The sequence below is a fragment of the Vombatus ursinus genome, unplaced genomic scaffold, assembly GCF_900497805.2.
Source record: "Vombatus ursinus unplaced genomic scaffold, bare-nosed wombat genome assembly UNPS02006874.1, whole genome shotgun sequence".
NCBI lineage: Eukaryota > Metazoa > Chordata > Mammalia > Diprotodontia > Vombatidae > Vombatus > Vombatus ursinus.
In genome coordinates this window covers 10,979,252-10,993,700 of record NW_020946652.1, presented here as the reverse complement: position 1 = coordinate 10,993,700, position 14,449 = coordinate 10,979,252, and the positions used below count along the sequence as shown (strand labels likewise).

Genomic DNA, 14,449 nt, shown 5'->3' with positions numbered 1-14,449 from the left:
CCATCCATCCATCCATCCATCCATCCATCCATCCATCCATCCATCCATCCATCCATTCACGTATTTATCTATCCATCCACTCATGGGCTGCCTTTCCTGTCCTTGATATAATCTTTAGGTCTTTGAAGACCCCTAGGGCTCTCCTGTGGAGCATTCTGCAGGCTGCCCACTGGGATGCCCGAGGCAGGCAGCACCCCCACCCCTCGGGACAGCGCCAGGAACTGAAAGGCAGCTTTTTATTGCTAAAAGAGGCAGGCAGACCCCCAGCCCCGGAGGTGAGTGCGGGGGCTTCTGAAAAGTAGCCCCTCATGTGGGAGTGCTCAGGGGGCACGTTCCCAAACTGTCCAAGGCCCCCTTCCAAGGTGGGGGGCCGGCAGAGCTCAGAGGCCTGCTTTATTATGCGACCATCCCGGGGGCGCGGATGCGTTACAATGTAACCAACCCACAAAGGTTTATTCAGCCCCGACTCTGCCAGGCCCTGGGGCCACATATGAAGGGGCTGGGTGGCCCAGGAGGCCCTGGACCTGGGTTCACATTCAGCCTCCTCCATTTCTCCACGGTGTGGTCCCGGAAAGTCGCTTCACGTCTTTGTGCCTCAGTTTCCCCCAAGATAAAGGGGTGTTACAGTAACCCGCGCTCTCTAGGGAAACCGCGATGATGCGTGGAAGGTGCTTTGCAAACCTTCGGGCGCTGAAGAGACTCCAGCCATCAAGAATGAATGGAACCGCCCCCAAGCAGCTCCCACTCTGCCGTGGGGTGGGCACCCCTAGGAGCGCTTACCCCTAGAGAATCAGGGCGGGCTTCCGGAGGCGGAGGCGTGGGTGGGATGGGTAGCGCGAACTGCATACTGCGCACGCGCACGGTGACCGCAGCCCTTCGCGAGCCCCCCCCTCCCGGCCCTGGCGCCTGCTCACCGCATGACGTCACAGGCGGCGCGGTCTCCCGGAGGCCAGGGCGTCTCGCGCGAGGGACGCCGGGAGGACGTTTCGCTCTCCCTTCCGCCGTTCCCTCCGACTCCGCCCCCGCCTCGAGCTCTCCGAGCAAGTGCGCTCGTGCGTACGCATGCGCGCTGCCGCCGCGTCCCGGGGCGGGCTGCGCTCCCCCTCCCGGCCTGCTCCGCGCGGCGCAGGCGCAATGAGCACAGCGGCGGCGGGCGTCATGTCGGAAAAGAAGCAGCCGGTGGACCTGGGGCTCCTGGAGGAGGACGACGAGTTCGAGGAGTTCCCGGCCGAAGGTGAGTGGGCCGACCCTGACCCCTGACCCCTGACCCCTGACCCCGGCGTCCTGGCCGCCCCGCGGGGCCTCCCGTCCCGGTGGGCCCGTGCACACGCTAGGCGCTCTCTGAGGGGCTAGTGTAGACCCTTCCCGCTCCTCCCCACGGCTTAGGCGCCTGCTGTATGCCGCGGGGCCCTGGGCTGGGAAGGCTTCCTGGAGAAGGCGGCCTTTGAGCTGGCCCTGGGAGGGGGAGGGGCTCTGCGTGGGGCACGGCCCGGTGCAAGTGCGCGGAGGCGGGAGAGGAGGGGGCGTCCTGCTCGCTGGCTGGCCTCGGGGTCTCCCACATCGGGAGGGTCGGGGTGCCGCGCCCCTCACCCCTCGGGGCCACCCAGCTGTGCAGGGCCCGAGCGGGCCCCTTCCTGACCCGGGACACCCTGGCCTGCTTTTCTAAATACTAAGTGACACCCCCCCCCCTTTACAGAGGCCAGAGTCAGCAGGACCTCAGATACTGACTGTGTGACCCTGGACAAGTCGCTTCTTCTCTGCCGGCCTCACTTTTCCTGTCTGTAGAATGGGGCTAAGGACAGCTTCCCCCATCCTGCCTCAGTTTATCTAGGAGGTCATTGACCTGACTAGACTGCAGAGGGTGGGTTTACCTCCCCACCCCCACCCCAGGTAGCTCCCCGGACCTAAAACTCAGGTCAAGTAGACCAGAGAAGAGGCTGGCCCTCATTTCCAGCAAATCGTTTTAAAAGGTTGTGGCTGAAAAGGCCAGCATGGGTTTTGTCGTATTCCCTTTGTGATGTGTTATTCAGTCAACAAGCGTTTATGAAGCGCCTGAAAGTACATCCCTAGGCCCCCTGACGGCTTGGAGATCAGATGAGAGCATGAGAAGACTGGGCTGTGGAGGGGCCTCAGCGAGGGAGTATGTGTGTGTCTAAGTGAATATGTAGGTATGCACAATCCATAGGAGATTATTTAGAAAACAAATACAGATACATGTAAAAAGTAGCTTCTGTCTCCCAGGGTTGTCGTGACGTTCCAAGGAAATAAGATTTGCGAAGCTCCTAGCCCTGTGCCCGGCACACAGTAGGTGCTCTATTGTCGCTGCTAGGTTCCAGAATTCTGACACCAGTCAGTACGGCTTCGCAGACCCCGGTCAGGACAAGTCAGCAAGCACTCGTCAACACCTTCTGTGCACAGACCCCGGGCCCTGTCCTCAGAGCCGCCAGCAGCTTCGTGCAGACAAGCTCCTGCAGGTCCACGCGGGCTCAGGAAGGAGGCAGGTTTTAGGGAGACTGGAGAGGCCTTCTTCCTGGCCTGGGGCGAAGCTCATTCTCCAGAATTTTTCCCCAAAGGACTTCTTTTTTTATTTATAGGTGTGAAGTCTTGATTTTAACGTTACTCTGTACATATAGATTAAGAAAATTAAAACCTATACAGAAAAGAATGGCCTCAACCATACACAAATTTGTAAAACATATTTATATTCCAATAGATCCAACAAAATTAACAACAAATACTTCTTAAAAAATTATTGTGCCCATTCTTGTCCACAGCTATCCGGCTCAGACTGGAGAACCCTCACTTTCTCTCACGTCTTCCTTTATACCTTTTTCCAGAGAAAGGAATCTTATAGTTTCCTTGAGCTTTTCAATTTCTTTTCTTCTGTAGGACATAATTCCCGTTCCCAGGATTTGGAAAGAGTTCACTTTCCAGGAGCTGCTCAGCAGATGGTGACTGTGATGAGTTACTCCTCCTTAATTGCTTTATGTACTTGGCTCATATCGGACGTCTTTGGCTGAGTGATTCTGGGATCTGACCGTTTCTTAAGCCTGTTAAAACTTCTGCTCTTTCCTTTGCTGTTCCAAATGGCTGAGAGCGCTCTGGAAGAATCACCCCCACACTAGACGTGTCTGACTAGGCATCGTATTCAGATCCTTGCAGCTGTTCTGGTGAAGCATGCGGCTAGTACCCCTCTCCTGAAGGGTGTGTCGGTCTTTTCCCATTTCTCCTGGTCCCTTCTGTGTCTTTCTGAATGGTGTCTGTACAAGCTAGACCAAAATCTCCTATTCTTACATGATGGTCAGGGCCTTGAAGAAGGGTATTTCTGGGCTTGAGATCTCTGTGTACCACTCCTGGGTTATGTATATAATATACACTTTCCAGTAGCTCTTGAAACTTTTGTTGCACACTGCCCGTAACAGAAGGACCTCTGTCTCTTAGAATCCTGTTTCTTTGAAAACTCTTTCCTGATGCAGGAAGGTTCACCTACGAATGATCCCTTATTTTTATTCTGATCAATAATCCAGTCTCAGATAGTTGCATCAGAGTGTGGAGCATAAGGTGATCCTTTACCTCAGTCTGCCCGAGCAAGGCTCAGTTTTCTTCAGGAGATTCTTCAGTGGATGAAAAGTTCTCTTCTAGGTCTGAATTACTCTCTTGAAGCATGTGATGCTTAACAAGTGATCTAGTAGATGTGTCAGCTAAGCAATCTTCTTGTGACTCATATTCGTTGGCATCTCTCGTGATCGAATCAGTATAGTTTACTAGCCTGTTATTCCAAGTTCCTGCAAAGAATTTTTCTTTTTCTGAGTCCAAATCAGCAAAAATAATGGATGAGCTACTCCTTTCATCACTTTGACCATGACACTGATCGCTGTCCTGCGTCTCATCGATACCAGCTGGAGAGATGGCGACTTGACAACAGAAAGTCTCTCATCTTTGTGGTTGGGCAGAATGAACGTGTTCTCTCCAGGCTGTGGGATAGCCTAGGATGTTAGGGTGGCGCAGACCTGCCGGCACCTGACCGACCCAGAGTACCTTCATACAGTCCTTTTTAGTGGCTTTCTTCATCAGAATTGTTTTACTTGCATAAAATTGCCTACCTGATCTGTTCTTGACCTTGTCTGCTTTCCTGTACCCGCCCTTTCCTAGGACAGCAGTTTCCTCAAACTCATTTAGGTAAGCAGAAGTTTGTGTTTAAAGACCCTCTTTTGCTCTGACTTTATGGACATGAGGGTGTCCTTCACGCTGAGCCCCAAGAGCTCTCTGCTTAGCTCTTCTCCTTAATTCAGCAGTAGCTTTGTCACAACGCAGCCTCAGGGGACTCAGCTCTCCGCTGCAGGCGAAGGAAGACGGCGGCCCCGTTTTGTGGAGTCTGACAGTCACGTGAACACTGTCTTGAACGATGGGGACCAGGTTCGTGTACGTGGCTCGAGTACTCTGACAAAGAAACAAGCAATAGTTGGTTTGCGATGGCAGAGGGAAAAGTTGGGTGCGGTAGAGGTCCTCTCACAGCCTGGAGTTCCGCAGGATCCTCAGATCCATCACATCGAATGTCCGACCCCTCTTGGGGGAAGTTGACAGCTGGCGGCGGCGGCGGCAGTCGTCCCGAGTGTCGCCCGCAGCACAGGTAGCCCGTGGAGACCCTCGATCCAATCTGCAGCAGCATCTCTGCAGGGACTGCCAGCCTCTCGGAGGAGGCTCCAAGCCCCCAAAGGACTTTGAAGACAGCAAATGTCCATGTTGTGTGGGCCCCCCACCAGTAGAGATAGCCACCCCTCCTTTGTAGGAAAGCCTTCCCTGTCTCCTGTGGATAGACTGTGGTCCTGTAGGCTGGGGAGGGTCACGGAGTGAAGCTGGCCGGAGGGAGAGCGAGCGGAGTTTGTTTGAAAGTGAGTGTTAGGGGTCTGCTCCTGCTTATTTTCCATCCACGGCTGTTCTGGTGCATCTCGGGGCCCCGAGCCCTGTGAGACATCCCGTCCGGTCCCGAGGCACCCCTCGTGGGTCCTGATGATGGTACCGCATGGAGCGCCACAGCCACCGAGGGACAGGCTCCGGCCGGATCCTGTGTTGTATCTACTGAGTGGCCAGGCCTTGCACAGGGACCTCCTGGGAAGTTAGAGACCGTTGAGGTGCCAGGGCTCGGTGTGGGAACTCACGGGGGAAACAGTGACGTCCTTGTTGCAAGAGTTGGGTTTTCTGTGCATGTCTGTGTGTTTGGATTTGCACATTTCGCCTCACTCTGAGCAGGGGTTCGAGGGCTTCCCCGGGCTGCCAGAGGGGCCCAGGACCCTCAGTCTGGTGCAGAGTGGCGAAGGGGATACAGCTTGCTAGTGGCCAAACCAAGGTCTTCTGGGGGCTCTGATGACTTTGTGTTGGGCGGGCATCGAGGCTCCCGTGCCGTCATTGCCGACGCGGCCTAGTCCGTTCTGGTTTAGTGGGAGGCCGCCAGACCTTGACTCCGTGGCTCCAGTGTCTGTTTGGGAAGGATGACACCCTTTACCTGCTGCTTCCTCCTCGTCCCCCTTTCTGATGTGCTCGGTCCTCAGGAAGAACAAAATGATTGTTGGTCAGTTTACCCAGAGCGTTTTGTGAAATGACCGGGTCTCAGGGGAACCGAGAAAAGCACCAGATCTTCTGTTTACTGAAAAATAAACATTTCCCATGTTATGGCTTAGATCACGAGCGCGGATCCCTCTGTGGGCAGAGAGACAGTGTAGTTGGGCGCAGATCCCTGCAGGCAGAAGGAATGTGGATGGGACAGATCCCTGTGGGAGAGGGACAGTGTAGATGGGGACGGATCCCTGCCTGGGACATTCTACCTGTGATAGGCAGCTTTCTCTGGTCCTTCTTTACTAGAAGTGACAAGGTCTGGAAGGGAATGCAGACGAGGTTATGAAGGTGTAGCCTGTTTGAGAGGACGTTGTGATTCGTGTGTCTGGGTCAGAAGCTTGGATTTTATTTTTGTTGGTTTCTCTTTCCTGCTGTGGAAAGGAGGCCCTGCCTTGGGAGCCTGGGTGCTTGGAGGCAGGAAGTTGGTGGAGTCTAATAGTAAACAGATGGTGATTTCAGCCCTAATTGGTGACTCTAAAGAACCGATGAGGGGCTCGGTGGGTTTGCCAGAATCTGGAGGAGTCTTGGGTTAATGGGCTCTGCCTAGCCACGTGTGGCCTCTACTTTGTCTAGAGGCTCACAGCCTATGGGCCCAGGTACACGGTGTAAATGGTAGAAATGCCTGGTCGTCTTGAGTGTCAAAATTCAAGTCGTCGTAGGCCTTGTACATCCCGAAATGCTCAATTATGCTTTTATCCTCATTATTAGTCATTCTCCTTGTTCCCAGGTTGAAATGGTCTTAACTGTGTTATAGTTTGACTAATAGGTTAGTAGGGAAATCATTCTAACTCATGCATTTTAAAATACTTAAAAGCAAGCCACAGAATGGCATAAATTTGGGGTGGTGTGTTTTTAGTTCAGTTTTATATATAAAGTTTATTTTTCAAATGGATTTTCATTGCTCTCTTGTCTGTATGTTGAGTAAATTTCCCCCGTGTCCCTCCTAGAGAACCATCCTCCATAAAAAAGAATCCTTTTTTTAAAAGACAGAAAAAAATGGAGTAAACTCAGTGCGTCCAAAAGAGGTCTGAGGTTGAGGAGGAGAGGTGGAAAGATAAAAAATTATGATCCGGCCAAGGAAATGTGAACTTGCTGAACGCAAAAGTGGATTGCTTGTGGGCCTAGTGAAGGAAGACCCGAATCCCTCCTTCAGACGCAGTAAGACTTGGGCAGCCCCCCCGCGGTTGTGGGAGGTTCCCATGTCAGGCGAGGCCTTTACAAGACTGGCTGTCCCTGTTCAGCAGATTGAGAAGCCAGCCAGAGGGTCTTTGGGGGGTACAGGAAGATGCCTCGGAATTACTAACTCGGCAGCTGGGGTGGGGGGCGTGCGTCTGGAGCGAGCGCCAGGACCAAATCTCCTGTGGTTTTCTGGACGTCTCCTAAGGCTGCCCCTTCTCCCAGCTTCCGTGTCCAGATTTAAAATCTCACGCCTTCCTGAAGCCCATGTCCAGAGGCTGTGCCGCTTCCCTCCTGTGTGCCAGGGCAAGTGCTGCTGTCAGAGAGCTTACCTCGTGCCAGGATGATCCCATCCTGGCCAGATCCCTCCCTCCAGGATAAAGTGTCATCTGAGCGCCCTCCCTTGCCTGGGCATTTTCACAGGCTGCCTCCCACCCTCCATGGCTCCGCCTGTCCAGAGCCTTCAGGGCCCGGTGCAGGTGCACCCTGAGCTCCTCTCCTTGGCCGCACTCCCACAACACTCGGAGCCTTGGCGTCGGCCCTTTGTGGGGTTGTCGGTCAGGGATGGCTGCAGTGCTTTTGTGCAACCCAGCAGTTGAACAGACGCTGGCTAGGGGAGCGGCGAGAGCCCTGCCTGTGTGTCTTTCGCTCCAGATGCAGGCCTTTCCCTCGGCCTCCCGCTGTGCCCGGCGTCCCTAGCTGGCCAGGTTGTTGCTGTCTTAGCTTCCTTCGGAGCCACCCTTTCCCCTCCTGGCCCCAGCAGCGTGCACCTCTTTCCCTGCAGTCATTGAAAATCCAAGTTGGGTTAGCATGCCCAGCTTGGAATCAAGACAGCCTGGACTTGTAGCCCACCTCGAACACTTAGAGACCATGGGACCCTGGGCAAGGTACTTGGCATCTCTGGGCCTCAGTTTCCTCATATGTAAAATGGGCACAATAATAACACCTACTAGCCTATATCAGATTACATGCCATCTTGGGGAAGGAGGAGGGGGAGGAAATTTAAAACTCAAAAACTTATAGAGGTGAATGTTGAAAACTAAAAATAAATTAATTAATTTAAAAAATAATAGCAACACCTACTTGACAAGATTGTTTTGAGAGTGAGAGGCAGTAATTTCTAAAGCACTTTGGAAGCCCTGTTGCACTCCATTTGTGCTCTGCCCATGGGTACCCCTTTTTTTGCCTGCCCCCTCCCCATCTTTCTCAGTGCCATCCCTCCCGTCAGAGACAGACCCAGGCCTGGTTCCTGTGTCAGGTTCCCTAAGTTTATGATCTCCCCTGCTGTGACCCTGGAAACGAGGGGGCTGCCCTGCTCCCAAGCAGCCCCAGCCTCAGAAGGGGCCCTCTAATGGTCTCTCTGCACCCCCCTTGCCTGGCCCCTTAGACAGATCCCAGGAGCCCGCTCTCGGTGGGCCCTGCGCGTCCTCATGTGTTTTCTCTAGTAGGGATGTGGGCTGTTTCGGTCAGATCACCTTCGACTTTCTTCACGTTCTGTCTTCATGGAACTCATAAACGTCAGCTTCTCAGGCCTCATCTGGTTCTCTTTTCAGACTGGGCTGGTTTAGATGAAGACGAGGATGCACATGTTTGGGAAGATAATTGGGATGATGACAACGTCGAGGACGACTTCTCCAATCAGTTACGGTAATTTGGGGGCTGGATTTGAACGCTCGCTGCCGTGGCGTGGAACCTTGTAGCGGCGGCCTCAAGGCGCTGCCGGATCGTGTTGAAAAGCAGCTTCCCCAAATCAGAAGCAGGATGGATGCTGGGCTCTGTTTCTCGTCAGGACGTTCGGTGCCCTGGAGTGCTTCCGTCCTCCCCGGCCCAGCAGGGGAACTGGGGAGAGCCACTCGTCTGCGGGGTCGGGTTTCTTTGGCTTGGGATGTGGTGGTTTGAGACCATCAGTGCCGAGGTCTCTGCCAGCAGGGCTTATGGATTACCTGAAATCCGTGGGACCAGAGCCTCTGGGCATCTTCAAGGAGGCTCTGTCCTTGTCACCCTGCATCCCAAGCCAGGAATCCTCCCTGCAGGCGGCCCATCACTTGGCCAGCCAGGCCACAGTGGCAGCAGGGCCTACGTCTATCTTCTTGTCATCTGTACCCATTGGTCCCCATTTCGTTATGCGCCCTGCTTCGGGAGGGGCCGGGAGAAGGGCTGTGATGGATCACGTGCACAAAGCAGGAAGAGCCTGTGAAGGCGCCAGCTTGGGCTGGGCAGAAGTGAGCCTCTGAAGAGTGGCCCTGGTTAGGAAAGGGAGGGGTCTGGAGGCAGGAAAGCCCATTGAGGCCATGGCCGGGGTGGCCTGTGTCAATAGGGGGCCACAGGGAGCCAGGAGAGGTAGGCACCATGGGTGGGAGCCTGCCTGGCTAACAGGCCGGGCTTAGGAGGGGAGGACAGGGGACTGCGCTGGCTTTCAGTGTCTGTGAGATTGTGGTGTTGGTGGAACACTGCGGGGACGTGTCTGTGGCGGCATGTGTTGAGCGGGTGTTGGAGAGGGAAGGACGACGGAGCAGAGGAGCATCTGGTCCCTCTGATGCCCAGTGTTAGTGAAGGTTGCAGAGGGCATGGGGTTTGGCTCTCAAGCCACCAGTAACTGGTAGACGGGCAGGGGGAGAAGCCAGCCAGCCACTGAGGAAGAACAAAGAGGCCTTGGGTGGACAGTGGAAAGGCTGCCTGAAGGCGGAGGATGACCAGGGCAGGCCTAGGCGGTGGTGGTGGAGGCAGGAAATGCAGCTGAGGAGACTTGCGGGTTGGGCTCAGGGAGCCCCTCTGGGTCACCTGGGGCCTCCCCTCCCCCATCTCCTCCTGTCTTCATTTCATGGCCGTTTCCATCATTGTCTGCGTTCTCTCTGTCTCTTGTTCTGAGAACTGTCTCCAGGCCTTTCCTTTTGTCCTGCTGGTTCCTCATCATTTCTGGGCTTCTTCCCTGGAGTCAAGAAGACCCGAGTTCAAATCTCACCCCAGACACCTAATAGCTGTTTGACCCTGGGCAAGTCCTTCCCTCCTCTGTGAAGTAAGGGTAATAATAGCACCTGCTTCACAGGGTTTTTATGAGGACTGAATGAGAGTATTTGTAAAGCTCTTAGCACTGTGCCCAGCACATGGTAGATGCAAGATAAATGAGTGTTTCCTTCCTTCCTTCCTTCCTTCCTTCCTTCCTTCCTCTTTCCACTCCTCCTTCCTTTCTTTCTTCTCTTCCTTCCTCCCTCCTTTCTCCTTCTCTCCCTCACTTCCTTCCCTTCCTCCCTCCCTCCCTCCATCTCTCCCTTCCTCCTCACCCTCACTTCCTTTCCTCCCTTTCCTCCCTCACTTCCTTTCCTTCCCTCCTTCCCTTCCTTCCTTCCCTCACTTTCTTTTCTCCCTTTCTCCCTCCCTCCCTCCCTTCTTGTTTTCTGCCACTTGCTCAGTCCCACGGTCAGCCAGGATGCCGTGGTCCAGGTGACTTTCTCGCTGCCCCCTCCACCTCGATGGGGCCTCTTTCCTTTTTTCCAGGTCTTGGTCTCATTGCAAAAAGAGGGAAACGCTTGGCTCCCCGTGGCCTTTTGCTCTCTCCCCATCCCAGACCTACTGTGACAGCCCAGACGTCACTTATTTTCACATGTTCATGACCAGCCGTGGAACACTGAAGGTTGCGGTTACTTTGGACAGTCTCTTCCAGTGAATAGTCATTGGGTCTGATGAGACGGTTGTGTCTGGTCTGAAGAAGTGCCAGCCCTTCCCCGTGGCCAGCCCTCGGAGATGTCCATAGGGCCGCTGGGTAGCCAGAGGGGTTTTCTTCCTGGACTTGTTTTCCTGCATCTCCATCCCATGGCGTCTCTCTGACCCCTCTCCTTCACAGGGAGTTCCAGCCCTCGTCACTGGTGAATCTGTCAGAGAAGGGACCAAAGCCAGCCTCCCTCTCCCCAGCATGTGGCTTCCCTTCCCTCCCCTCCCTCCCTTTTCTTCACAAAAGAAAAGATGGTTCCCAGAAAGCGTTTCATTCTCCTTGGTGATCACCAAATTCCTCGTGGAAACACGGCTTGATGTCTGTAAGCCACCTAGGAAAGCTTTGGAGGCCTCGGCCTCTCAGTGACGTTGCTGCTGAGCCAGAGCAGCTGAGCTGGTCCCCCAAAACACCAGTGCCTCACGCTGGACGTTCTCTCCCAGGTGTAGGGCCAGCAGAGAAGAGCGCCCTTGAGATAGGGCCCCTTAGAGGGTCCTCAGTCTGGACGGGGCCTTAGAGCTGTGGGGTCAGAATCGGTAGAACCGATGTTGGGAGGCCGCGGATTCCCATTCTCCACCTCACAGTGTGCTCTTGTTTATTTCGCATGCCCCGGGGGCCTCGGGCCAGCTGGCAGCACCTTTCATGTCCCAGAAGAGGAGGGAGGGAGTCAGTGACCAAGCCAGGAGCCGAGCCCGCCTCGGGACGCACCTCGCTGGCTCCTTTATGGGGCGCTGGTTTTACATTAAATAGAGCAACATCCTGGATTTAGGATGGAAACATCTGGGAGCAGGAAGCGCTATGTACAGACGCTTCAGCCGTGTGACTCCTCCATGGTGCAGTGAGACGAGCGTGTGGCGTCTGTCCTGCGAAAGCTAATCCCTTGTGTTTCTCTGGTTTCCTGGGAGTGGGACCAGCAAAGCCTGGCACCCAGCTGTGACCGACCAAGGTATGGGCTCGGCTCTGTGTTTCCCAAGGAGTTTTGAAACAGAATGTTTTAAAATTGAAATGTATTTTTAGGCTTAAAAGCCAGCTTAGGAGCAGAGTACATGAGTCTCGTAACTAGCGTGACCATCCTAACATCTAATCCAGTTGAAGAAGCCGAGCCCAGAAAAGTCATGCCCTGCCCACAGCTGGCTCATAAGCAAACCCCAGAGCCAGGATTGGGACCCTGGGTCTTCTGACTTGTATTTGGAAGACATCGGTAAATCCCAGACATTTTAGTAAAATTCTGAGAACTACCATGGAAAGATATTTGAAGGGGGAAGAGGCCGTTCCACTTGGTATCCCACCCCTCTGTGGGGTCTTCCTTTGACGTTCCTCCATTTTTAGGGTTTCGTTTGTTGAACTTCTCCTAACTGACCTTTGGGGGCCCTGCCCCACCTTTGTGTGTGCTCAGGCGTGTTGCTGACGATGTCCTTTTGGTTTTTATCCAGAGCTGAATTGGAGAAGCACGGATACAAGATGGAGACCTCGTAGCAGCGCCTGGTGCCTGGGGAGACGGAGGAATGTCGGATCGAACTGTGGGCAGCACGAGGAAGAGAGGGAGGGATGGAGGGAGAGGACCCCGGCCTGGGATGGCCAATGACAATAAATGGTTTGAATTCACCTTGTGCTTCTTTGTTCAGGAGGGCATTTCCGGGTCATCACTCCGTCCGTGATGGCCACCATTCTCCTCATGCTCTGGGGCTTGAGGAATAGGATTTTAAACTAGAGAAATCTTTCTTTGGCATAAGACATTAGAAACCAGCTTCTCTGGAGCCCAGTGGGGTGTTTTTTTAATGTAGGGGCCTTTCCCCGGTTTAACCCATGTGGATTTATTCAGTCAGCCATATTAAAAATATTTTCAAGTGTTTGAGCCTGTTTTGGTCCTTCTGTCTTCATATCTGCAGCCCCAGGGCTGGGGGAGATCCTGAATCAATGCTGTGCCCTCACCCACATCTCATGGGGTTGGCGTGGCCCTGCTGGTAGGACAGGCCATGTCTGCCCTGGGCCTCACTTTCCTCATCCGTACAGTGAGAAGCCTGGGCTCGACCCTCCAGATCTCCTCCAGTTGGGGCATGGGCTCTTGGAGGGGAGATTCCTTCTTCCAAAACATCAAGCCGTCATCCTTGAGAGGGCAACCGTGGAAACCCTTCTGCCGCCTGCCTTATTCAGCAAGGGTTGGGGTGCATTTGCTTTCATATTTTAAAACAAAATGGTGTGTTTTGCACAACCCTTTCCCCCCCCCAGAAAAAATAGTGACTATAACCTTGTGCTAATGGGTTTAGCTATGACATGCCAGAACCAATTTGCTAGTCCACCAACAATGTGCTAGCATCCATCCCTGCCTTCCCGTGGCCGTCCCAGCACAGTCTCTGCATCTTTTACCGTCTCGGCCAGGCAGGTGGGCGTAAACGTGCTCTTCTTGTCCTAGGGTTGTAGGTCATGTTCTTTGATCGCTTGCGTCTTGGGGAACGGCTGCCGACCTTGTCATAGGGTCAGTTTTCTGTGGACTTCAGACGGCAGGCTTTTGTGAGAGCTGATGGAACATCTCACACCGGCTGGCTCCAGGTATCTCACTGTCCTGAACAGGATGGTGCTGCCTCGGTGCACAATACCATGGCCTCGTGTGGCACCCAGACTGCTTTGGCATCACTTTCACCCTGCTGGGAGGTTTTCCTCATTCTACCTCCTCGGGCCAAGCAGAGCAAGCATCCCCACCGTGCCACCCTTCTGCAGATGGAAAAGAGTTTGCCTTTCTCCCGAGAGCCACTGCTAGCGGGAGGACGGATGCCCTGGCCTTGGGCCAAGCTGGCTGTCCTCCTCCCTCCTCAGGTGCTGTGAAGGGCTCTGTTGGGGGCCCCTGACATCCCTCTAGGAGCTGACCTCATCAGAGGGCAGACCCCCGTGCCTCCTGCCTAGAGTGGGGCGGCCAGCACCGAGCACCAACCTCCAGCCATACCCCAACCCCCTAGCCTGGCCCAGAGCAGCCGCCTCGTCAGCCTCTGGCAACAGACGTAGCCAGGGAAGAGTCCAGTGGGAAGCGTGCCATGAAGCCTCCTTGGCAGCCTTGACTCCACGGGAACTGCCAGCTCAGAAGGTGGTTCTTTGGACCCCCGGGTAAATAAAACTTTGAGTTAATGCCATGACATTTCATCATCTGACTTGGCCCAGACTTCCAGCCTGGCCTATTTGTCAATAGGCTCTCAGGCCCTGCCCTGGCCTGTCTGCTGTGGGACCTCACCACGACAAGCCCAGAGTCCCAAACTTGGAGGCAGAGGAACCAAGTTCAGATCCTGCTTCTGACTCGATGTGCAGTGAGAGTCATTCCACTCTCGAGCCTCAGTTTCCTTCTCTGTAAGTGAGGGAGTTGGGCTAGAAGCTCTCAGGTCCTTTCTAGATCTGCTTCTATGTGGGGAGAGCACCAGCCCTGAAATTAGAGGACCTGAGTTCAAATCCGGCCTCAGACAAAACACTTGACACTTACTAGCTGGGTGACCCTGGGCAAGTCATTTAACCTCCAATTGCCTAAAAATAAATAAATAAATAGACCTGCTTCTGTGAACCTTTAGCATTTCCCTCATCTGCCAATTCACTCATTCCCTCTTTTGGCCAATTATTAGCTTGCCACGAGTGTTCTGAGGCCATTTGTTAGAGGCAGGGCTCAGGTGCCAGATCTGGAAACCTAGAACCTGGGCCCAAATCCTAGCTGCCCTCCCCTTCTTATGGCATTCCCTGGGGCAGTCAGTTCCACGAAGATCTGATCTGTAAAATTGCTCTGCCACAAAAAATGAGGAAGGGGAGGGGAGCAAGCTCACTTAGGAAGCAGCTTTGATATGCCAGGCACTGTGCCCCAAAGATTATCTTATTTGGTGGCAATTAGTACCTGAGAACTTTGAGAAACAGACTGGGTGAGGTAGGAGGACGAACATGGGGAATGGGGGAGGGCTCCCTTGGTGTACTATGCTGCTGGTT

General features: G+C 54.1%; 1 protein-coding gene across 1 annotated transcript; it reads left to right on the top strand.

The window, feature by feature from the left end:
* Positions 1-1,120: 1,120 nt before the first annotated feature.
* Positions 1,121-12,100, top strand: SEM1 (SEM1, 26S proteasome complex subunit). The gene is made up of 3 exons (XM_027848880.1): positions 1,121-1,234; positions 8,343-8,436; positions 11,929-12,100. Exons 1-3 carry the CDS (start codon positions 1,135-1,137, stop codon positions 11,969-11,971), a joined length of 237 nt encoding a protein of 78 aa, XP_027704681.1. The 5' UTR covers positions 1,121-1,134; the 3' UTR covers positions 11,972-12,100.
* Positions 12,101-14,449: the final 2,349 nt, after the last annotated feature.